The 23,258-nt window shown below is 46.7% G+C and overlaps 2 protein-coding genes across 2 annotated transcripts; one reads left to right on the forward strand and one right to left on the reverse strand.

The window, feature by feature from the left end:
* The first annotated feature begins 5,570 nt into the window (after positions 1 to 5,570).
* On the forward strand, positions 5,571 to 6,719 carry LOC135401018 (NPC intracellular cholesterol transporter 1-like). Its single transcript, XM_064633118.1, has one exon. It carries the CDS (start codon positions 5,654 to 5,656, stop codon positions 6,338 to 6,340), a length of 687 nt encoding a protein of 228 aa, XP_064489188.1. The 5' UTR covers positions 5,571 to 5,653; the 3' UTR covers positions 6,341 to 6,719.
* Positions 6,720 to 17,788: 11,069 nt separating this feature from the next.
* On the reverse strand, positions 17,789 to 19,003 carry LOC135375496 (uncharacterized). Its single transcript, XM_064608202.1, has 2 exons — positions 18,761 to 19,003; positions 17,789 to 18,607 (listed from the first exon to the last, which is right to left on the reverse strand). Exons 1-2 carry the CDS (start codon positions 19,001 to 19,003, stop codon positions 17,789 to 17,791), a joined length of 1,062 nt encoding a protein of 353 aa, XP_064464272.1.
* Between the last annotated feature and the right edge of the window lie 4,255 nt (positions 19,004 to 23,258).

Below are 23,258 nucleotides of genomic sequence, written 5' to 3' on the forward strand. Positions count from 1 at the left end.
GTCTGTTGTCTCCTTCGTCACATATATATGAATATAAAAAATGAGCGAATGCTACATGGCTGCACGTGAGGCATATGTTTACAATTCAAGCGTGCCACAATCCCAGCTGTGGACGGCCGTTTCGAGCTTGTTGGCTCTCATCGGCACAGCGTAGGGATGTCACACGCTCTTGGGTCGGCACAAACACTGTGTCTCTGCAAGACATCAATGTTCCAGGGTGTTAGCAACACCCTGCCCATCTACTAACGCATCGAAGGATCATGTACCAACCTGCCCATCTACTAACGAATGTTAGCAACACGTCTGGAGGCCGCAGTGCAAAGCCAGTATCCTGATGGATAACGGCCAGTGACGGAAGAAGAAGAAGGTATTCATGTTTCACTACAACCCCATGTTTTGGAATCTGAAGGTCCTCCTAATCTCCCAACGTTGCCCTGCTAATGTCTGACTCGTCGTTTTCTTCAAGAAGTAAAATTGCCGACGTACAACGCGAAATCAGTCACGGCGGAGACGCATTGCGAAGCGGCCATGTTAGCGAAGGGACAGGAAATGGGAAGCGTGAGCGACAAGTGATACGTCACGGAGAGTTCCGGTTGAATCTGCCTATTTTGGCGGAGCAGTCTGGGTTGCTCCTTGGAGCGAGCCTGGCTTGAAGACCGCTCCAAAGCTCCCATTGGAGGACTTTGGCATTCTTCCCAATCTGCCAATAAAACAGACTTACTCGCGGCGGAGCGCAAAAATTTGCTCTGGAATCGCTCCGAATCTGCCATTGGAATTTAACATTAGGCATGTTATTACATTTTCCACTTACCGCCATCGCGCACTTACGCGCCATTACACCCTTTCACCGTTTACAAACAGCAGGCACAACCGGAAGTTACAGTGAAAGGGTTTAACTGAAATGAGTGACACGGCGTGGCGCCACATGTAGCCGCTGACGCTGGGAACCCTAGAAAACTTCCGGTTGTGATTTCTGTTTGTGAACAGTGCAAGGGCGTAAGGGCGAGTTTTCATTCACTCCAAAGGAAGAGCGTGTTTAGCTTATCTTATCATGTTTTCGGAACTGTTACCGTGAACGCCTTCCGATGTACTAAAATTCCCCAATATGTCGAGGCATACATTATTGTGCAGGCCTAGATCCGAACTGACATTCGAGATCATCTGAGTAAAGTGCACAAAGGCACAAGGGTGGTTATCGAAGCTACCCGTTCTCAATATTGCCCTTCTTCAAATGGCCTTGCTCAAAAAGACTTTCGGGTTTTATCCCGTATCGGAACTACCTCCCCCAAAACGCCCTTCTCGTATGACCTCATTGCACAGAGCCATCGCCCGATTTCAGGAGAACAGTCTCGGTGAACAGATTTTTTTTTGTGTGTGTGTGTGCACTGCTGACTATTCCCTTTTGCGTGCTTTTTATTCGTGCTAAACATTTTCGCCCCCCGTCAGATCGAGTTCATGTCCTCAGGCGACTTTAAATTCCGGAGCTCCCGATTTAACGGTCTCGCAACAATGAAAATGTTTGATTGCTTCGTATAAGAAAACCACTCAAATTCACGGGTTTTCGATGTCTGTTCAAGTCGCGTTAGTAATAATTAATAATTGGGGGTTTACGTCGCGAGACAACTGAGGAGTCGTGTTAGTGAAAGCGAGCCTCACGGCCGTTAGGCTTAGCAGGGCGGACACGACCGAACAGCGTGTTGGTTAATTTATTATTAGGTTAGTCCAAGCTCGGTGTTTACATTTTTGTATCCAGATTTGCCCAAGTTCGCAGCTGGCATTTTCCTGCGCGCGACTGTGCGTTTTACAGTCGGATAACATTTATTTCCAGCGTTGCAAGATATATTTTGCAACGCCCAAGCATAACAATGTACCGAAAGTTTAGGTGCATGGGGGTGGTCGGTGGGTGTCTTACCAAGTGCAGTGCTTGACATTGCAGGAAGACGACGACCGTGATGCACCCGTCCACCTCTACGCATTCTCGCTTTCGGTACAGCCTCAAAACAACCTTTATTGTGCTGCTTGGACTTATACATTCCTTAATAGAGGCGGAAAGTGTTCATTTTCCTGTGTGTGTGTGGGGGGGGGGACGTGAAATAACGTATTCTGGCGGGATTGGCGAACAATGCGGGCGAGAGCAACATTTTGGGGTGGCTGGAGAACAGCTGCAATAAAGAATAAAGAAAAATGCATTCTTGGCAAAATAAAGGCCCGTGTCATTCTCTTAGCGGGACTTCCCAGCCCCCCTCCCCCTGCTAGGGTTGCCACCTTTCCTAGTGAAAAATACCGGCTGAGGCAGAGGAGGTGGAATAGAGGGAAAGGCTCGCGGGAAAGGGTAGTTGGTGAGCGTGGTAGAGCACACACAGTAAACGAGAGAGAGAGCTCAGGATAATACGAGGAAACATATGTTCCTGTGTGTGGCTGGATCCAGAGAGTCGAACCGAACCCGAACCTGAACCGAAAACCGTTATTAACCGTTATTTTTGGCCGAACCGGAACTGAACCGAACCAAAAGAGCCGACGCCATCTTGGAGCTGAACCGGAACTAAACCGGTAAAAAATACCGGTTTCCGGTTCAAATAACGGTTCACACGGAATTAAGTGCGAAAGTTTGGATGTTGTGCATGAACACAAAAACTATTTTTCGTATTTTTTCTCCATGTATTAGCTTCGTAGACATCGTCTTTCTTCCCGAAAAAGTCGCGCCCTGTAACAATGATTTGGATCTTCTCGAGTCACGAAATAGCAGCAGATAGTAACTGAAAACTGCCAGGACTACTAACGTCTAAGACATACACATAAATATATAAGAATTAAAGGTCAACAGGACATTAGGGACAGTTTTGGGTAGTAGTCATTAAGTGACATATTATAATAATATACTGGTCAGAGTCAGCTATACACAGGGTGTCCTGGCGCTGCATTTCAAGATCAGTCCGTTGCAACAAAAACGTGTCAGTTTTTCTTTGACAGCGCTATGTCTTCGAGATCATCTCTACCGTTATCGCAAGCATCCTGTATATAAATACCAATACGCGGACCAACCGACGTATATGTTGTCGGCTGTGCGACCTTCGGTCTTTCAAATGTTCTCCCCTTCGTTTTTTTTTCTTTTTCTTCTTCTGTTCTCTTGCACGTAATGCATTGCGAAAGCAAGCTACCTGAGCTCAGCTCTAGCACATATTCGTGTATACAACGCTGCACCATAATTCCCAACGTGTGTGCGTGTGAACTTACATAAGCCCCTTATACGGTAGCCACACTTAATGAAACGGAATGGCGCTAAGTTCACCTCCTCACCAACTATAATCTTGTGTGGCTTGATGAAAGCAGGGGCGTGTTGCAAAAACGCAGTCATTCGGGACGATGGTTGCTCAGGAGGTGAAGTTACTGTCATTCCGTTTAAAGCATTAAGTTTGCCGCATGCCTAGGGTACTAGAAAGTAAAGCACCGGCCACACCATGCTGGTCAAATGAAGAGAACATGAGTTGAGAACATGAGAACAAGAGAAAATGAGTCGAACTCTCTGTTTGCACTTGCTTTGTCTTTGTTCCACATACACTTCACGCTCACGCCGAGCACGGCGGCGGTCAGTGCTGACACAATAACGTCCCCGAGCTCACGATCGCACCATTCCAATTCAACTACATACCATGAAGCGTCGGTATTTGATTAACGTGTATTCGCGATTCTGACTGATAACGAATAATTTCAATTACTTAAATGGCTTAGGCCAAGGTAGCACGCTTGGTTGACATGGCAGATAATCCTGGTGAGATTCCGCTAACAACCCCACGCCCTGAGCTATACGTGCGGGGAAAGTCAACCCAAACCAGTAATTCATGGGTATGCTCTTCTTGTACCCGCTACTAATCTTGTCTTTCATGTCGCACAAACTCTTTCAAAATCCTGAACCACCACTGACGCCTTCCTGCCCACTTCAAACACTGTAACACACACACGGAAGCTTCTTTTGACCTGCCTGTTGTGCTCCATTCGCACCCGTCGTTCCTGAACCGGTTCGGGAACCGAACCGTTTGGAAAGAACCGGTTTGAACCATTATAATTGCCTTCTGGACCTGAACCGGATCCGAACCCTTTTCGCCGAACCTGAACCCGAACCGGACCGTTAAACGTTTCGGTTCGACTCTCTGGCTGGATCATTGATGTTAGAAATTGCTATAAACAGGCATGAACGCTACACTGGATCGCATTGAGCAACCGGATTGGACTGCAACTTTGAAAAACGCATCGACGCAGACAAACCCTTCTTTGCAGGCGGATATCTCGTGATGGTTGTATACGGCCTAAGTTCTAGCTGGGTCGACACAACCACCAACAGCTTTACACAGCCACTGATCTTCCGAACACAAGACTTAATGAATAACAATGATGATGATAATAATAATAATAATAATAATAATAATAATGAATAACTATAAGGATACAACTGTTGACTGCGTAGTGGGGAATGTGCTCCAGGTTTATTCGAGCTGTAGTGGAAATGTTGAAGGAAAAGTCCTGCAAAAGCCCCTATGAAAGGTCTTGAGCCACAAATACCGGCAAAAGGCTGCCGGTATCACCTTCCTACCGGCAACCGGCAGAGCGAGTAAATAACCGGCCGTGCCGCTATAATACCGGCCTGGTGGGAACCCTACCCCCTGCCAATATGTAATGTCACTGAGCGTTGTATACGTCTTCAAGGGAATCTTGGGAGTTGATAATTTGTATGCAGTTGAAATTGAATCTGCTTTGTAAACAAATATGCTAACACGGTCTCGACACCATCGCGGCAAAAAAAAAAAAAAAAAAGCAAAGGGGTTGTTTTGGGTAGTTTTTGCGCCGAGCGCAAGGCGAGAGCAGTTTCGAGAGTGGGCAGAGTGGCAACGGTTACAAACGCGAATGGTCTGTTTTGAGAAAAACCAGTACGGGTTGTTTTGCTCCGGGCGCAAGGCGAGGGGAGTTTGGAGAATGGGTAGAAATGGTTTGGGCTTGTTGGGTTCAACATATTCGATAAAAACTTTAAAACCCCCGTGCCGGGGAACACAGAAAAGACAACACGAACACAGCACTGATCAGTGCTGTGTTCGTGTTGTCTTTTCTGCGTTTTTTTTAAAGTTTTTACCAAATATCCATTCTTGATTTACGTGCTGCCGTCCTATTCTAGAGGAACTGAAGCCGGCTAGTTGTGCTCAATCGCGAGCAATTATCGATAAGCCGACAACCTTTGATCTTCGACCAGCCGGAGTCACAGCCTGCGTCCGCTAGGAATTTCTGCTCTAGAAGGCGTTGATACGTAATTTAGTAATGCAACGCACTACCTGAAACACGCGAAGAGAAAAGGATTCAATGTTATCACATTCATTCTGATTATCGCTTTCTCAACCGTCTCTCTTCATCTCATACGGGTATCTGAACGTTATCGGAACTCATATGAAACAATGGTTGCATGATTCACTGCGCCGTCAACCAAAGGTCTTGGCTTCTCACTTTGATTCTGTCAACAATGTTATCTTGCCGACAGCACACCGTCTTATCTTACACAAATAGGCCCTTTATTTCGTCCAGTTCATTATCAGATCCCGAAGTGTTCGTAGTTAAGCAGCCTCCGTGGCACACAAGTCATACGGCGCTCTATATTCCTGCTGAAGCGAAGATGCAGTTGAAGGGTTGCGTTCTCGCTGTCCTATGTTTCCACATGTTAGCATCGCTGACATCTGCCAGCCGTTGTGTTATGCGAAGCCACTGCGGTCACGATGAAGATCTTGACAAAGACATTCCCTGCAAGGTCAACGACGAACCAAAAGCCCTGTCACCATCTGGAAGGGGTCTCTTCAGTGAGGTCTGCCCAGACCTCGCTGCGACCACGGGTCCAGACCATCTTACTTGCTGCGATGTTGAGCAGCTCAGAGCTCTGAAGGAGGATTTGCAACAGCCTATCGACCTTGGGATGAAGGACTATCCACGCTGTCTGAGGAATTTCAGAAATATCTTCTGCCAGCTGGTCTGCTCACCGAAGCAGTCAGACTTCGTCAAAGTGGTCAGTTCTGAAAACAAGGCGCAAGGTCTCCCGTACGTGAAGAAAGCCGTTTATGCAGTGAGTGAGAGATTCGCGAAGGGATCTTATGATTCGTGTAAAGATGTGAAGGTGAAGAAAGATCGCAACCTGATGTCCTTCATGTGCGGATGGAACTGCGACTTAACTAAGTGGTTCACGTTTATGGGATCGACTGCTCCTGAAGGAGGATATTCGCCGTACAACATTCAGTTCCATATTACGAAAGATTCGACAGTGAAACTAAACGGCACGGAATTGAGACCCATGAACGTGAGTCTCGCGTAAGAGTTTGCCCTCGAGTGACAAGAGTAATGAACCCTGAAATGTCTGCTGCTGTATAGATTCAAGATGAAGCACGAGAAGAAGAGAACTGTGATGCCCGCTAAGGATTTTTATTCGGCAAGGGAACCACGTGACTACATCATTGTAGCAAGAAGAACCTTTCTGATCAATAGACTGCTCATTGAAAAGCCACGTTTCGTAAATTGAAGTTGCATAATTAACTTCGTTACAGGAACGATTTTCGTGCACAGATCGTGATACGTTGTCTGTGACAGTGGAACCTCGTCGATGGACTTCGTTTCGATGAATTTCATTCCGACGGACTAGTTGTCATTAAGCCGTGCTGTAACAACGATTTATTAAATTAAATGAACGTCCAACGCAGCTTCCAATGGTTCGCACGTATGGGACACGTTGGTTCTGCTCATGGGTTCACCTCACTTTACGCTACATTACGTTTGTGTGGCGCCACAGCTTTAGGGGACCCTCACTGGGCATTGAAGCACGCATTAATGTTCATGCTCAAGATTCGCGGACACGTCTCCCTAAAGTGCTCTTAGCCTAATAGCACGTGTTGTGTAAATGAGACAACTTTACCTTTGTACACGTGCATAGCTGAGAGCAGGCATGAAACTCGAATGGAAGGAGGAGGACAGGAGAGAGCGAACACTTATCACGGGTCACTTCCTTCTGATTGGTGATAACGGGCACGGTGTGACGAGCTTGATAAGGATTCTTCAAAATGCTTTGTCACATTCAAATGCGAGATTTCTTTTTAGAGGAGTATCGCTTGTACGTCATACCTCCGACACTTTCTGTTTTCACTATTATTGAAGGGCGTTTCACTTAAAATGAGCTAGCCATTTTTTTTATATAAAAATGGTGCATTGCAGTTGAACGAGACTTAGCGCGTAATATTAGAAAGGGTGCAGAGATACTCAGTCTATTTTTTGTTTCCTCGTAAATTACAGAATTCGTTAATTAAATTATTTGGTGATCCATTTAACTCCAGGGACTATAGCAAAACTGTCAATGGCGGAGTTGTAGAGGGGTAAGGGGGTCTTCGATTCTCTAACCCGTGATTATGCACCTCCACTCAGTTATATTTCTTTTTTCTTTTTCCCGGTTTCAAAGAAAAGTGCCCCTAAAGTTTCCAAATACCGCCGAAAGTGATTTGTTCGTTCAAACAAGAGGCTCCATCAGCGCATGCGCGGAGTTGGTGTGGGAAAAGCCAGCACCTTCTAGGTAGCATCAGGCCTGCTCGCACATGACACGGCGTCACACAGGAAGGCCTGCTGTGGATGCTGCTATGATGTCGATGAAAGAGCGAACGAGAAGAAAACTTGAAGCAGGTCGCAAAGCCAGGCAGGCCTCCGTGGGGTGACGTAAGCGCGCAGGCCTGATGCTACCTACCCAAGCAGCACAATGTACTGAAAGTCAAGTGCAATAGGGCTGAACGGTATGTGTCTTATCAACGATCTTTAGTTTCAGGAGCCTGTTCAAGGCCATCCACCTACCCGCCCACCCCTATTGCACTCGACTTTCAGTACATTGTGCTGCTTGGGTAGGAGGTGCTGGAAAAATAAAATGAACGCAGCCATGCGAATGCTTTCCGCAGGTGCGTCATCGGCTTTGTTGCACTGCTACACCGCTCTCGAGTGTCTCCTTCCACAATACCAGTATCATTTAGAGCTATGAAGGAATCAGACACGTGTCGCTACAAGACCAAGTTGTTTATGAACGGTATACAACGTGACGATCTCTTTGCGCTTCACATCGACAACTGGACAGCCCAGCCACGCCACAAAACATGCCGGCGATCACAATCACACTGTATTTTATCTAATGTGTTCGCCGAGCCGGTTCATAGCTGATATTGTGAAAGCGTACAAGTCACTGGAAGCACGCAATTACTTCGCCTTATAGGCGAGCTGTTTGATCGGGGCGTTTCTGGAAACAGCGCTGATTTGGTACGGTGCACCGGTTCATGTTAGCGTTGTTTTTTTGTACACAGGTATCGTGAGGGAATCTCACAAATGCGATGTCAGGGAATCTTTCCGTTTACCTGATCAAAACGACTTCAATCAAACGATTTCTTCGTTCTGCGTTGCGCAGAAGCTTATGAAAAGTTATTTCAACCTCTATTCATATGATAAAAAGTTGAAAGTTCAATATTTCCTGTCTGCCTCTGTGCCGTGCTTTCGACGTCTTAGCAAATGACTCTCTAAACCTGTCCCAGCGTCAGATTTTTACTCGATTAGTATTATATAGTACACTCCTACCAAACTTCTGAGCAAGGCCAATTTGTAATATGTAAAAAAATCTAAAAAGAAAGAGAGAGAGAGAAATGATCGGATATCGCCATGGTGATGGGAATATTGGGGTAACGTTATCTTAGGCTATTGACAGTACTTTGTCGAAGGCGAAGTACAACGTCACCTCGAGTGTTTGCAAAAATCGCCCAAGGTGCACTATTTCACGCGCAAAACATGCCGCTAAAATAAGCAGGCAACTGCAGAGAATAATCCATGTCTACAAGCATGTCTGCGAGGATCAAAAAGCGCGCTTCTGGCTGCACAGTTACGCCGCCATGATCGGCTTGAAGTCAAGAAAACATTGACACAACACGATTATATGCGCTAGGTCCCAGTTGTATTCGACGCATTTAAGTGAGTTGAACATAGGGGCGTATGCCTTACTTACACATTTTGTTCGTGAATGACGCTCCCGCACAGCGCCGGGGCAACTGCACAGTTTAAGCATGCTGTCGCCGAGACAAGTGTATTCATGAAGGAAAGAAAAATAAAAACCGCCTTGCCTTCGCTTCTCCTAAATAGAGGTATATGACGTCGTTAGACAAAATATACGATTTTACAGCCATTAAGGTACCCAGCAAATTTCATACTGGCGGCAACCAAGCTTCCCCGTGGTGCTGCGAGGAAAAATTAAGAAAGAGTGTGAAACATAAGTAATGTAAGCCTGCATTGTATACATACAAAAACATGACGGTCACAGATAAGAGAAATCATCGGCGGGCGGATCACAATGCAATAACGGCACACTACAGCCATAATAACTTTTGAACGCCTTTTAACGCCATAAGTACAATGTCAGAAAGAAGAAACTGATACTACGAAGAAGAGAGCGTTTGATTTCCCAAAACGAGAACCTCAGGGGAACGCAGTATCTGCAGCCTTATCTTTTCTGTAGTTAAAGCAGAAGCCATCAGAAATGTTGTTCAACCTTTTGTGGCCGTGAAAGCACGCCTTTATTTTGTAATGTTTTTATCAGACCCGTCTTGCGGTACTGGTTATCAGAGGAGAATGCGCGCTGAACTCTGATAAATCTTTCCCTTTCGAGTTTCATTCCTCCTCCCACTTACACGTGCTCAAATATACAGTCGGCTTTCCTACATGCGGAAGTGTCGATAGGCTAAGCCCTCTTTAAGTGTGATGTCTCACATTTTAGTCGCACTTTGATGCCCTCTGGAACAAAATTGGCTGGCTACAAAACCAAGACATTCACGTTAGGTTCCAAACATGGTCCCCCTAATCGTGAAACTGCAGTGGAAAATTACCTAAAGCGGATATATTTTGATGTATAAGACTGTGAAATCACGATGGAGCGCGAATTCTACTTCTGTCCCATTGAGTATACAATGTGTAAGATTTCAAACGCCGGGGGAACAAAAGCCTTTATAGATATACGGATAATTCCTTTTCGACATAATTCCTTGTATATAGATCGCACAGGATCCAGTGGCGAACCAGTGAAAAGTATCGGCGTTCTCCGTCAAAATGAAATTATACGTTTCTTACGCATTGCGTCTATGGGTGTAATGCAGGCGAAGCACGCTTTAAGTTTTTGTCCGCGAATCTTGGGCATGTATGTACCAAGTAGGGGTTCAACCAGTGTCGTTTGAACTGGAAGTCAGAGGCTTCAGCAAGGAGCTTCGATCCTGCTCTTTGTATGATACTCAGTAGGTGTGAGGTAACTTTTAATTCTCCTTCAATAAACATGAGCGCTACTGCCATTTGGTGATGCCAGAGATTACGGAACGCTTGGCTGAGGCTACTTTGTATGTACCTTATTCTACAATTTCAATCTTGCCGGACCGTTGAACGCATGCTGCTAATGCTCCATACTTTACATGCAATCGATGTTCGGACAATGTTCGAGTCGAATCGACCGAGCCTAGCCGAGTGTTTGTCAGTTTTGTGTGCCGTCTTTCCGGGTAGGCTCGCTCACACAGACGACACTGGCATACGACAACGGCAAAACGTCGCCGTCTCCGTTGTCGTATGCGGTCGTCGTACTTCAGTCCCACCGTGACGCCGTGATTTCTCCGAAGGCGCGGGATCATTCGATTGGCGTTTAGCTGAAATGAATGCTAGCAAGGACGCGAATGGTTCTGCTTGATCGTTATCCCTGGGAACTTTTCTGTTTTACATCTTCCGGCAGCTAGATGCGAAAAAGAGGATGAAACGCCTAAGTTTCTGGGATTGCGAAATTCATTGTCCATTGGTCAGTTTAGCGTAGGTGGGGTCTCACGGCACGGCAAATATTGGACATCCACGTCCTTTCTTGGTGGAGGGGAGGCAATAATGGCGGTGTTAAGGCGAGAGAATGGTACGGTTTGCCGTGCCGTATACACAGTTGCCGACCGCCGCTGCCATACGTGTGAAGGGGCCAGAACATGTTGCTGGAAAATTTAGATCCACCAGTGCGTCTAGTTAAGCATTTGTGCATAACAACAACAACTTTGTTTTGAAGATGGGGCTTGGAGAGTTTGATCGCCAGAGGCGATACTCCACCGCATCGCTGGTGGTGATGTGGGGAATGAAATAATGAACCCCTTCACAATAATGATAGAAGCCCTATTGTGTCCAAAGAGGTCAAAAGAGCTTTGAGGGCAGAGCGGCTGGATTTGGCCATGAACCTAATAACAGGTGACAATGTACGCATTTTATAACCGTGTCAGCACTATTATTTTTGAGCTCTGTAAAAGAAGCCCCTAGAATGCCTTGTGTGTTCCAAACAATTGCACGAGGTGGCAAAGGAATCGCCACAGGGGTGACTAATTTGCCAGCATTCCAGATGCTTCAACCATTCACGGTGGTTCGTCTCTGTTTACGCAGTTATACGTGAAATGTAGTATCACGAATAAATTGATTTTCCCACCAGTCTTCTCACACCGGGCTCACCTATACCCCATTTCTTTGATACTGATTGATACTGATACAGGTAAGCATACAAACGATCGAATGCCTCGCAGTGTGGGTTTTCCCTAGCTTCTGAACAAGCTTTAATGACGCCCGGCAAGTCTATTGTGAGTAGCCACCATCGACCGAGACACGAGCGATGCAAAGGAACTGCATGTCCCAATGTGCTGCAGAGTACAATACATATGAAAAGCAAGATACAGGGCGTTCGTTTTGTACGCGTTTGATTTTTTTATAAAAAAATGCGAGATCATCATAGACCTCGTTTCTGCAGATTAGTTATGCAGCCAGTCGGACATCCTTCTAAAGAGAGTATCTAGTGGTTGACTTATTACCCAAAAATTCATGGATGATTTGGGGCTTTCGGGCAAAGGCGAGATAGTAGAATAGGAGGGAATCCACCTTGAAAGCAATTCTCCTATTTAAATGTCCTGGAACAAGCACGTCCTTTGAAATATCCATCGTCGAACATTGCAAAGGAGCCAAAACCAAAACCGGGCACCTCAGGAGCGCATGACCACCTTCGTAGTCGACTTATCTGGTCATCAAAGCCGGTTATCCCTTATAAAAAAAGTTTCTAAATTATGTAGGAATTGTATAGAAAACTCTGAACAGGGTAGCTCAAAAACCTATAGGAACTCTATACAGGCTTTATCCTATCCCAATCGATACTTGGTGACCGTTTCCTATGTATGTACGTTAATTAACTTTTTAATTAGAAAAGCTACGAAGTTGTCCCAATGAGAACATCTGTTTCTTTCGGTCACCTGATATCGTAGCTGTTTTCAGAACAAAAATCCGTTCGATAGATCGCCCGCAAAAAATTCGCGAGGGAACGCCATTTTTTTCTTGATTTTGTTCATTGCGCATCTTCGGAGACGCGTATTTCTTTTGTAGAGGAGGTGGAGTTCCTCTACATGAGTCCTGACCGGCGATGACGGAATGTCCCAGCGGGCAGATGGACGTGGCCTCACGCTAGGACGGTGCCGGTAGAACTGTCTGCCAGGCGCAGTAGCGCGCGGCAGCAGAGGCGCGTCGTCGTCGTCTTCCACAGGCCGCCACATCACTCCCCCCCTCAGACGCGGAGCGGTGCATGCGGTTGAGGTCCGCGTCGATACCATGAAGAGGAGAATGAGGACGACTCGTGGATGGTGGATGATTGGAGATACGGCTTGCGATCGTGGCTGTTGATGCAGCAGCGGGATGGCGGGAACAAGGGCGCTGCGGTCCGGGCTGGTTCCAGAGATGAGTTGTGAGTGCTGAGTGGTTGGGTGTTTGAGTGCGTTGTGTGGAGTTGAGTTGCTGCGTTGCTTGTAGCGACCCAGCCAGGCACAGCGTCATCTGCGCACGCCGATCTTCGTCGGCCCCTGCGCACGCTCCCCGCTCGCTGCGCTCTTGCAGTTAAACAGTTCTCGTTCCACCCTTCAACTAGAAGGTTCTCTCTCTTCCTTCACTTTCATCCCCAACGTGAGAGGGGGAAGGAGCACAGTGCCGCCTCATGCGTCGAAGATGAGCTTTAACTTGCGGAAACAAAATAAAAAGAAATGTATTTGGTGACTCTATCGGAACTGGCCTTATCTTGGGTTGCATTTTCTGTTTCCTTTTATTCTTTTTCCTGGACGCTAGAGGAGATAGTGTGCTCTTTCTACCTCTCACATTGGGGGTGAAGGAAAGACGCGTCTTCTAAGAAGCGCAATGACCAAAATAAAGAAAAAAATGGCTTTCCTTCACGATTTTTTTGCGGGCGATCTATTGAACGGATTTTTGTTCTGAAAACGGCTACGATATCAGGAGACCGAAAAGAACAGATGTTCCCATTGGGACAACTTCGTAGCTTTTATAATTAAGAAGTTAATTATTGAAAGTTAATTAAGACATTGCCTTAGGACTTCGCTAATGCCCTCCCAAGCAGTGCCCTTCAGCATATGCTATATTGCAATTGATTTCATCTTGGAAAAAGTGTTATATATATTTTTAAAAATACGTTCGCAGTTAACTGGGACACCCTGTATATATACAGGGTGCGTCATTAAAAACTGACCAGAATTTTTATAAAAAAAGCCGTGGGAGTAGCATAGATGTTGTTTTTGCAGTTGAGTTCTACAGCCTGGACACCCTCTGTAAGAGAGTATGTAACTACCAGAGGACTAATTACCTGAAATTCATTAATTAATTTTTAATTAGGGAATTGCGTGCAAAAGCGAGATAGCAGATTGAGAGACTATCCTCGTTGAACACCTTTCCACGTTTAAAAAATCCGGAAACACGAACGTGCGCTGAAATGTCCATCCCCGAATTTCGGTATGCAAATGAGCCAAAACCGAAAAAGCGCGCCTGGGGAGCGCATCACCCACGCCGACGGAGGCCTATCTGGGCCACTGATCTGGGCCAGAGAGCGCTTTATCTGCCCAGCTGAGCGACACCCACTCCAATTATCTCCACCGCTCCAAATCACGTGGCCCTCTGATGTAAAATGAGCGCTGTACTCCCCGCGTTCGCGGTCGCCGCGGTTTCGGTTTTGGCTCATTTGCATACCGAAATTCGATGGATATTTTAGCGCACGTGCGCGTTTCAGGATTTTTTGAAAGTGGAAATGTGTTTAACGAGGATAGTCTCTCAATCTGCTATCTCGCTTTTCCCAGAAATTCCCTAATTAAAAAATTAACGAATTTCGGGTAATTAGTCATCTGGTAGTTACATACTCTCTTCCAGAGGATGTCCGCCTGGCCGTATAAATCAAATGCAAAAACAATATCTATGCTGCTCTCACAGCTTTCTTACAAAAAATTCTGGTCAGTTTTTAATGACGCACCCTGTATATAGATGTGTACACCTATATATTTAATTTTTATATAAGCTGTATGTGCGTGAGAGCTTCTGGTAAAATGTTACATTGAACAATAATAAACGGTGATAAAATTTTGTCAAACTGAGCAGTCACACAAACAGCAGCATAAATAAGGAAAGCCACCGAAATATCACTTTGGCAGAGTTGGCATAAACAGTCTCTACTGATACTGTCCCTTGTGTATCACGCAGTACAAACGGTATGAAATTCAACTCAGGTAAGACTATGAGCAGCGGCATAGAAAGTCCACCCAAACGTCACTTCACTTGTGTGGGCGTAAACAATACCTATTGGTACTATCATTTGTGTATCACTCAGTAATAATACACTTATATTTAGAGAGCAAAAATCAGTTCTGGAAACACAGTTACAACTATGAGCAGCCAGATGACGATGCAACTAAAATGCTCCTTCCGCCGTGTCGTTCACACATTATGTATTGACACACTCCTGCATCACACAGTGAAAACAATACATATATATTTAAAATTCACTTCCTTAGATATAGAAAAGAGGTACAAGTAAGAAAATCGCTCTTCAAATACAGATATAACTGCGAGCAGCAATATGCCCACCAGAGTGTCCATTGGTTGACTAGAATACTTGTACGGAAGAGAACAGTTCTGTTATGCACATTTGAAAACTTCACATTGCACTTTGTCCGAAAACAACTTTAATTACAATTACTGAGTATGTACGGTATTGGCATGACATACATTGGCGGAAATCTGGCCAACGTGTTTCTACCATTCATGACATCCAAGCATTTCCCGAACTTTGGTGTGCCAAACTTTGGCCAACCACAAATTTTGCTTTGTTGGCCAAAGAACCTGTTGGCCCAAGGGCTGCATGGCCCCTGCCAACCTCTGGCCATTGGCAACTGTTTGTTTGGGATCCAAGGGTGCTTGAGTTTACAAGGCATCTTTCCAAGAGAACTGAAAATAGCTAAAATAATACCAATACACAAGAAGGATGACAGACGTTCTGTTCTGAACTATAGGCCCGTGGCAGTGCTTTCAGTATTGAGCAACATAGTTGAAACGCTAATCTTGCGCAGACTGACGTCATATCTTGAAACTAACAACATTTTGTCCGACTCACAATTTGGATTTAGGAAGGGTAGATCCACAGAATTAGCCCTAGGCAATGTCATTGAGAGGATTAGAGAAAACATTGATTCAAAAAGATTAACGATGGGTATCTTTGTGGACTTAACACGAGCGTTTGACCTTATTAACCATGATGTCTTGTTACAGAAACTTGAAAGATACGGGATAAGAGGTTTACCACTTCAACTAATCAGCAGCTATCTGAAACGTAGAAAGCAATATGTAGCGATTGGAAAAGTCCAGTCAAGTTTTGCCGAGTGCACAATTGGTGTTCCTCAGGGGTCGATCTTGGGCCCACTTCTGTTCTTGATATACGTAAATGACCTCCCTGAGTTTCTATCTACAGACTGCACCCTTTATGCAGATGACACCAATCTGTTCGTTGACGCAGATACACCAGAAACTTTATATCGAGAAGCGAATAGGATTCTATCCAAACTATCACTATGGTTGTCCTTGAACCAGTTAGCACCAAATTTCACAAAATCAAATTATCTGGTCTTCCACCCAGCTCAGAGGTTAGATGATTTAGAAAACCTACAAGTCCACTTTGACTCCCATGTACTTTCTCGCGTCCACTCGGTGAAGTTTCTAGGGGTGACACTAAATGGACACCTCACATGGCAACACCATGTTATTGAGACGAAAAATGTTGGCAGGCCTTCAGGCGCTCTCGAAAGTGGCGTCACTATTTCCTATTAATATTCTTCTTAAAATGTATTATCCACTAGATCATTCACATCTGCATTATGCGTTGGAAATTTATCGGAGTGTTCTCCAACCTCTTTTGGTATTGCAGAAACGCGCCTTGAGACTAATACTGAGAATAGAACCGGGACAGTCGATTTCCTTTGCGTTCTCCGTATTGTTCGTCATGGATATTTTTACGTTACTCAAATATAAGGTGCTACTATTCATGCACCGTACGGTTTATTCAAAGCATACTTCCTGCGTGGTTCAGTTGGAGTATTTCACCTGCTCTTACAGTTTAAGAAGAGATTATATGTATCTCAGAGTGCCACAACAAAGGACTAACGTTGGACTACAAAAATTGGGGTACAAAGGTCCAAAGCTATGGAAAGCACTCCCATAACAATATAGACTAATGAATAATTTTCCAGCTTTTAAAAAACACTTGAAGGCCTTCCTTTTGTCGATGTGATACGATCGATGTCAGCCTTGTTCTCTCTTTTTGTGATATTAATGTCTCCCCCTTTGTGGTATCTCTCTCTCTTTGTGTTATTTTTGGGACATATGAATACGTAATACTGTGTAATTGATGCAGATATCAGACCTTTCTTTTTCTTTTTTTTTACGTCTACAAACTGGTTTAACGCGGTAGGCCCACAAGACGTGCGTTTCTTGCTGTGTTTTATCATGTTCGGGACAGCAGCACAGGCCTTGTCCTCGCTGTCCCACACCTATCATGTGTATCTAGAGCTCCAAATAAAAATATTTTGATTTGATTTGATCTGTTCCTGTAACCTCGAATGGTGGAGCTGGGGATATCCGATCTCGTGGTAAAGGAGCAGTAATTTCTGTGCAGGCTCGTGCTTTGGCTCGGCGACAAACACTGCAATGATGCAAAACAGCTCTTGACCACCTGACGCCCTCGAATAACCCAATACTCCTCTCGTAAGTCTGCCAAGGTATCCTGAACGCCAGCGTGTAGCAACCGTACATGCGCATGTATAACAAGTAGCTTCGTAACTGGATGGTCTGGTGGCGTAACAACAGGGTGTTTTATCGAGTCCCGAAAAGTGCCATACTGTAAGCGACCCTGCATGCGAAGGAATCCTTCATCATCGTGAAACAGGGAGGTGTTCTGAATTTACTTGTGAGCTGTCGGGAGCGGGCCAAAAGACTGCCGTTGTGCAACTGCTATCCAATAGCGTTCCGCTGCCCTCATCTCATCTGAAGTCGGCATTCCTGTGATCTTCTGCAAGGCGTCCCTGCTGTTGTGCACAAACCGCTTCACATATGCGGTTACCCTGAGCAGCCGCGAAAACGAGCTGAAATTTCTGGCCTGCAGTATGGGAGCTTCGCTAATAGACAAAGCGGAGAGAACATGCGGTGGTGTCCTCTCTAAGCAGACCTCTTGCGGTAACGTTTCTGTAGCGTGCCATGTTGCAGGCCAAGAGTCTGGATTGCAGAGCCATGGTGGGCCGTGCTACCAACTACTAGTAGCGTCTAACAGGCGGGCACATGACATACCTCTTGTCAGAAAGTCGGCTGGGTTGTCTGTTTCCGGACAATGCCTCCACTGGCAGGCCTACGTGGTGGTTCGAATCTCAGTCACGCGGTTCTGTACGAACGGTTTCGAACCCATCGGAAATCCGTGAATCCAATACAAGTCAATAGTTGAATCAGTCCACAAAATTGTCTTCACATGCACCAAGGACAACTTCGTCCTAACGAACTTGACTAATCGTGAAGCCAGAACGGCAGCCATCAACTCGAGACGTGGCAAGGACAAAGTTCCCAAGGCGGCGACTCTGGTTTTTGCCAAAACGAGACTTATTTCGATGTTCCCGTCGTCACTCTGCAAGACTAAATAGACAGCAGCTCCATAAGCCTTGGTGTTTGCATCGCTGAAGACATACAAACTCTGTGTACTCTCCTGGAGAGGAGCTGAGACGCCAGAGAGTCTTCGAGGTACGCGGAAGTCGGAAAGCGTAGGCACCTCTTGACACCACCTATGCCATGTGTCCATCAGAGCTTCAGGCAGCTGGTCGTCCCACTGCAACTTAGTCAGCCAGATGCGTTGTAGCAATATCTTAGGCGTTATGACGTATGGTGCTACGTAACCCAATGCATTGTAAATGCGCGAAACAGCTTGCAGTACGTAGCGTTTCGTGTCAACTTGTCGTTCTAGAAACTCAGTCAGCGACTTCACCGATAGCTGAATCTCATCGGAGTCTATATCCCAATTAAGTCCGAGCACTTTCCTCAGAGGAGTAGTAGACGTCGAAGCCGTGCCCTCGTCTTGAAATAGAGTCCGCAGTTTCATGTCATTGCTGGTCCGTTTGACTAACTTCATTCCTGCTTCTAGAAGGATGTCCCGCGCTTGACGGTACAGGAGACTTGCTTCCTAAAAAGTGTCAACAGCAACGACCACATCGGCAACATAAAAATGAGTTGATAGAAGAGCCGCGGTTTCAGGACACTGCGCCGCAGCCGACTGCAAATTATGTCTAATCGGCGCGGCCAACAGAAAAGGACTGGACTTTGCCCCGAAGGGTACCCGTGGCATCCTCAAAGTCTCGACTCGAGGGAAAGGTTGGCTTGCTTTCGGGGTAAGTCTCATGCCAGAGAAAGCGTAGTGCGTCCGATCGCATGCGTCCAAAGCGATCTGCAGGAATGCCTTTTCGGGGTCCGCTGTGAGCACGATTTCATGAGCACGAAACTGCATGAGAAGGTCTAAAACATCAGGGTTCAAGTTAGGACCCGCATGGAGGGTTTCGTTCAATGAGACTTCACCAGGCATGTTCGATGACGCGTCAAAAACAATGCACACTTTTGTCGTCTCTCGGTCTCTTCGTATTACAGCGTGATGTGGCATGTATTATATCGGTCCTGGAACCGGAGACTCAGGTTCCAGTACGTCTTCTGCGTGATCGTTTAGCAAGTACTGGCGAATCATCATATCATACTCCTCCATGAGCGCCGAATCCGGTAACATTTTGTTGATGTGTCCCAAACGCTGAAGTGCGAGCGTCTTATTGTCCGCCAACCTGTGACTTTTCTCAGTGTCCCAGGGAAGACGGACGACATAACGTCCTTTCTGTAGCCTGGCTGGTGAACGAAAACCCTTGAGGACAAGGTCATTCTCCCTGAAAGGCGGATAATTCTCAGTAATGCCCAGACGTTCCAGGTCCCAAGAAGCTTGAAGTTGAAAAGAAATCTGATGGGCGTTCATTCCATCATACGGTTCCACACCTATCTTTGTGACTTGAATATCATGTCCCTTCCTGCCGTCGGACGAACGGACTCCTTGGATGGCCCATCCGAAAAGGGTTTCAGCTGCAACCAGATGGTTCTAAAGTCGAACAGTTTGTCCAGAGACGATTTGCCAGTAATGACCTGAACCAATCAGGACAGAAATCTCGACAGGCGCGGAAAACGGTTCATCAGCTAGCTGAAGGCCATATCTTTCAGTTGTTTCGACATATCGAAGGGTAGAGACGGGAGGCTGTCAGAGCAAATCTGGTCGTACTCGATTGCATCAATCACAAGTGTGTGAGAAGCGTCCTGACTTCGCAATAAAGCTTGTACACAACGGTGTTGTGTTCGAGCTGACGTGACATTCCCAAGGGTGTGAATCCGTAGATCTTCTTACCGTACGGCTTTACATTCCATGTGCTTTGATATGTCGGCGCGAATGAAACTTCTTTGACTTCCCCCGTCAAACAAGACCCTGATGAGCTGTTTTCGTTCACGTGGTCCCACAATCCAAACTTTAGCGGTTTGCAGGAGGACTTCTGAGCACTTTGGAAGCTTTGAAACTTCTGATGAAGAAAATGAGGTAAGTACGTCCTCAACAACCGTTGTAAACCAAGTTTGATTCTGAGCAGGCACTGAAGGACCTGGACATAGCTGTTTAAGGTGTAGTCTGTTACACTTTCCACAACGAAGCCTGCAGCAGACCCGGCAATCTTTGGAGAGGTTAGACCTCTTTCCACAAAGAAAGCATCTACCTTCTCGACGAAGAATGTTTCTTTTCTCCTCAGGAGTCAGTATGGCCGTACAACTTTCGAGCGCATGATTTTTTTACTTACACAGTACACAGCTCTGCTGCGTAACAGTTGCCGCTAAAGATGACGCGGAGAACGAGAGCCGTGATTTACGTTTGACACCACTTCCTCCTTCGTTCTTCTGTCGCGATCCAACATTGTCTAATTCGGCGTCTCTGCGAAGGCGTTCACGGCATTTGATTTCTTTGTCCAAAAAATCGAAAAGATCTGACAAGCTTTCAGGGGCGAGGGTCGCATCTCTTCTGTGCATACGATAGTATTCGAGATCAAGCTCATGCGGGATCTTGTGCACAATGGCTCGACGAACAGCGACGTCATATTGACTCCTTGGAGTTCCTAAAGCTTGCAGATTTTGAACCCGAGCAGTGACAGTCCCATGCAAGTCTCGTAACCCTCGGACATCCTGAAAGTCCGTAACGGGCTTAAGATAGAATAAGGAGTCGAGATGATCGTTGATAAGAAGCTCGTCCTTACCAAAGTGTGCCTTTAGGATGTCAACAGCTGTGGCACACTTTTGATCAGTGATGGTCAAACCTTCGATGGCCGTAGCAGCAGATCCAGACATAAGCGACACGAAATATTTAAGCTTGTTGACTTGCGAAAGCCGTGAGTTGTCGTGTATGCTTGATCTGAAGTGATCCCAAAAGCCTTGCCATTTTGAAAGCGCACCATTGAAAGTGTCGATATGGAGCTTGGGCAAACAAACTCCATCACTCGCACCGTGACCATGCTGCGGTGAAACCTGAGGACCGTCACGGTGGTTGATTGAAACTGGACCTGCAGACGTCGACAACGCCCTGCGGACCTGCACCATGATAGTCGTGATGGATGCAAGATATCGATCGCAGGCGGTACATTCGTCTTCTAGAAGGGTTTCGTCGATTATACCCTGTATCCCTTCCTGCCTTCCAGCTGTGCCAAAGTCGCAGCTTTAGATTCTAGGAAAGTCAGCTTTGATGTGAGCTGGTCGTGCGGCAAAGGAGTCGTAGCCAAAAGAGCTGTAAGGTCCGAAGTAGTGCGTGTCACAGTTCCTCAACAAGCAGTTCGTAGCTTCTTCAACCTCTCCAAGTCGTCCATAACGATTCCGGTATGACGCTCTGCTCCGCCCTATAGTCCAGTCAGTACTTCCTGATCAGTTAAGACCCGTTTCCCGGGTTTCGGCACCAAATTGTAACAAGAAGAGAGGACGTGTGCTCAAGGGAACTGCAAAACGTTTAATGAATATGAAGATGGCGGAAGAATCTCAAGTCACAAGATCCGTGCCATGATTTTCTTTTTCTTCTTCTTCAGCCAGGAGGGCAGTGGCCGCTAGCCACAAAGGGCGATTGGCCAGGGCAGGTGATGGTGTTGCAGTGCGTGTGGTAATGCTTAAATGGCTAGCGGCGAGTCAGTCCGCTAGAGCACAACATCCTAGATAAATGGGAGGAAGGCATGCGCAAGTAGCAGTTGGGGTACTAGAAACGACGGCTGAATGTAATAAAGGCAGCGATGTTGGATGCCACAGCCGAGTTCCACCTCCCCAAGTGTGAGGCCCCGAAAGATCTCAGGGAAGTCAAAGAACAGGGGGCGCCAAGCCTAGACAATGGCGGACCAAGTAATGTTGGCGCGGACGTGCGTACAGCCGACAGTGGACAAGAAAATGGTCCACACTCCCGTCCTGGCCGCAGTGGGCGCACGTTGATGAGTTGTGAACCCAGCACGGTGTAAGTAAAAGTTCAGAGGGAGGGCAAGGCATCGAAGGCGTGTCATGGTGACTTCTATATGGCGGGAAGCACAGCAGGCAGATCGCCATGGGAAGACGAGGTGGTCGTAGCCAACAGGTGGCGAGCGGCGCCCAGGTAGCTCGAGGAGCCTTCGGAACCTTGCTCGTACGACTTCAGACAACGGTGGCAAGATGTCGATGATTGGCCCAGACAGGGACATCTTGGCCAGGCAGTCAGCTGTCTCGTTGATGGAGATGCCACAATGCCCAGGTGTCTACGTGAAGACGATCTCCGCGATGTGAGAGGGAACAAGAGATAGGAGGGATTTTAGCAATGGACTAGAAGGATTGGACAAGGATGAGATGACCGAGAGAGAGTAAGAAAGAAGCAATATCTTACCGAACGCGGCAGGAACCATTCGCAGTGCCAGCACAATAGCCAGGAATTTGCTTTCAAAAATCGGGGTGTAGTTGGGAAGGCGTACCGGGAAGTCACAGTCTAGGCGGGAGAAAACGATTCCTACACCAGCGCGTACGTCCAAAACGGACGCATCCGTGGCCACCACCAGGTGGTCGGGGAAGCGGCGAATGTGGTCGGCGACGACAGCCTCAAGCCTGTTGGGGCAGGCATGACTGGCACCAGGTCGAAAGCCTCGACAAACAGCACGGAAGGGGATAGAGGCGGGCAGGAGGGGGGGGGGACAAGATCTGAGAGCGAAACTGCTTGGGGAGCCAGAAGAGAATGGGCAAAGACGAGTTGAGGGGTCTTCGATCTATGCCACCGTCTGCCTAGCCAACGAGACATGTCACGAAGGGACTCGTTGTGTCTCAGCGCAAGAGGACTCTGGCGTAAGGCGAGAATGGTATTAACCCTGAGAAGGCGGAAGCGAGACTTGAGAGGGGGGAGACGAGCTTCCGAGTATAGCGCTTGGTTCGACGTGTATTTCGAAAGACCAAGGCACAGGCGCAATACCTTCTTCTCAATCGAGTAGAGCTAGTTTAGGCGATAGTCGGGCTGGTGAGAGAAGAGGACGCAGCCGAATTCCAGGACGTAGCGCACGTAGCATTTGTACATGTAGAGCATGGCATTCCTGGGCATGTCAACGCGGGTGCCAGAGTAGCGGTGAAGGAAGCTGGAGGTCTTCGCAGCTTTCTGACTCAGAAGATCAATGTGGTGGCACCAGTCCAGATTGTCATTGTATCAGACGCCGAGGTACTTAAGCAGGTTTGTTTGGCGGATGGGCTCTGTGCCAATCGTTCGAGTGAGGAGGTGCCAGAGGGGTCGA

The sequence above is a fragment of the Ornithodoros turicata genome, chromosome 1 (assembly GCF_037126465.1).
Source record: "Ornithodoros turicata isolate Travis chromosome 1, ASM3712646v1, whole genome shotgun sequence".
Lineage (NCBI taxonomy): Eukaryota > Metazoa > Arthropoda > Arachnida > Ixodida > Argasidae > Ornithodoros > Ornithodoros turicata.

Excerpts from the sequence above, each read along its gene's own strand:
- LOC135375496 (XM_064608202.1), bottom strand. The coding sequence starts at position 19,003 with ATGCCTGGTGAAGTCTCATTGAACGAAACCCTCCATGCGGGTCCTAAC. Across the intron at positions 18,608-18,760 it reads AGACTTTGAGGATGCCACGG|GAAGCAAGTCTCCTGTACCG; the intron begins GTACCCTTCGGG and ends GACACTTTTTAG.
- LOC135401018 (XM_064633118.1), top strand. The coding sequence starts at position 5,654 with ATGCAGTTGAAGGGTTGCGTTCTCGCTGTCCTATGTTTCCACATGTTA.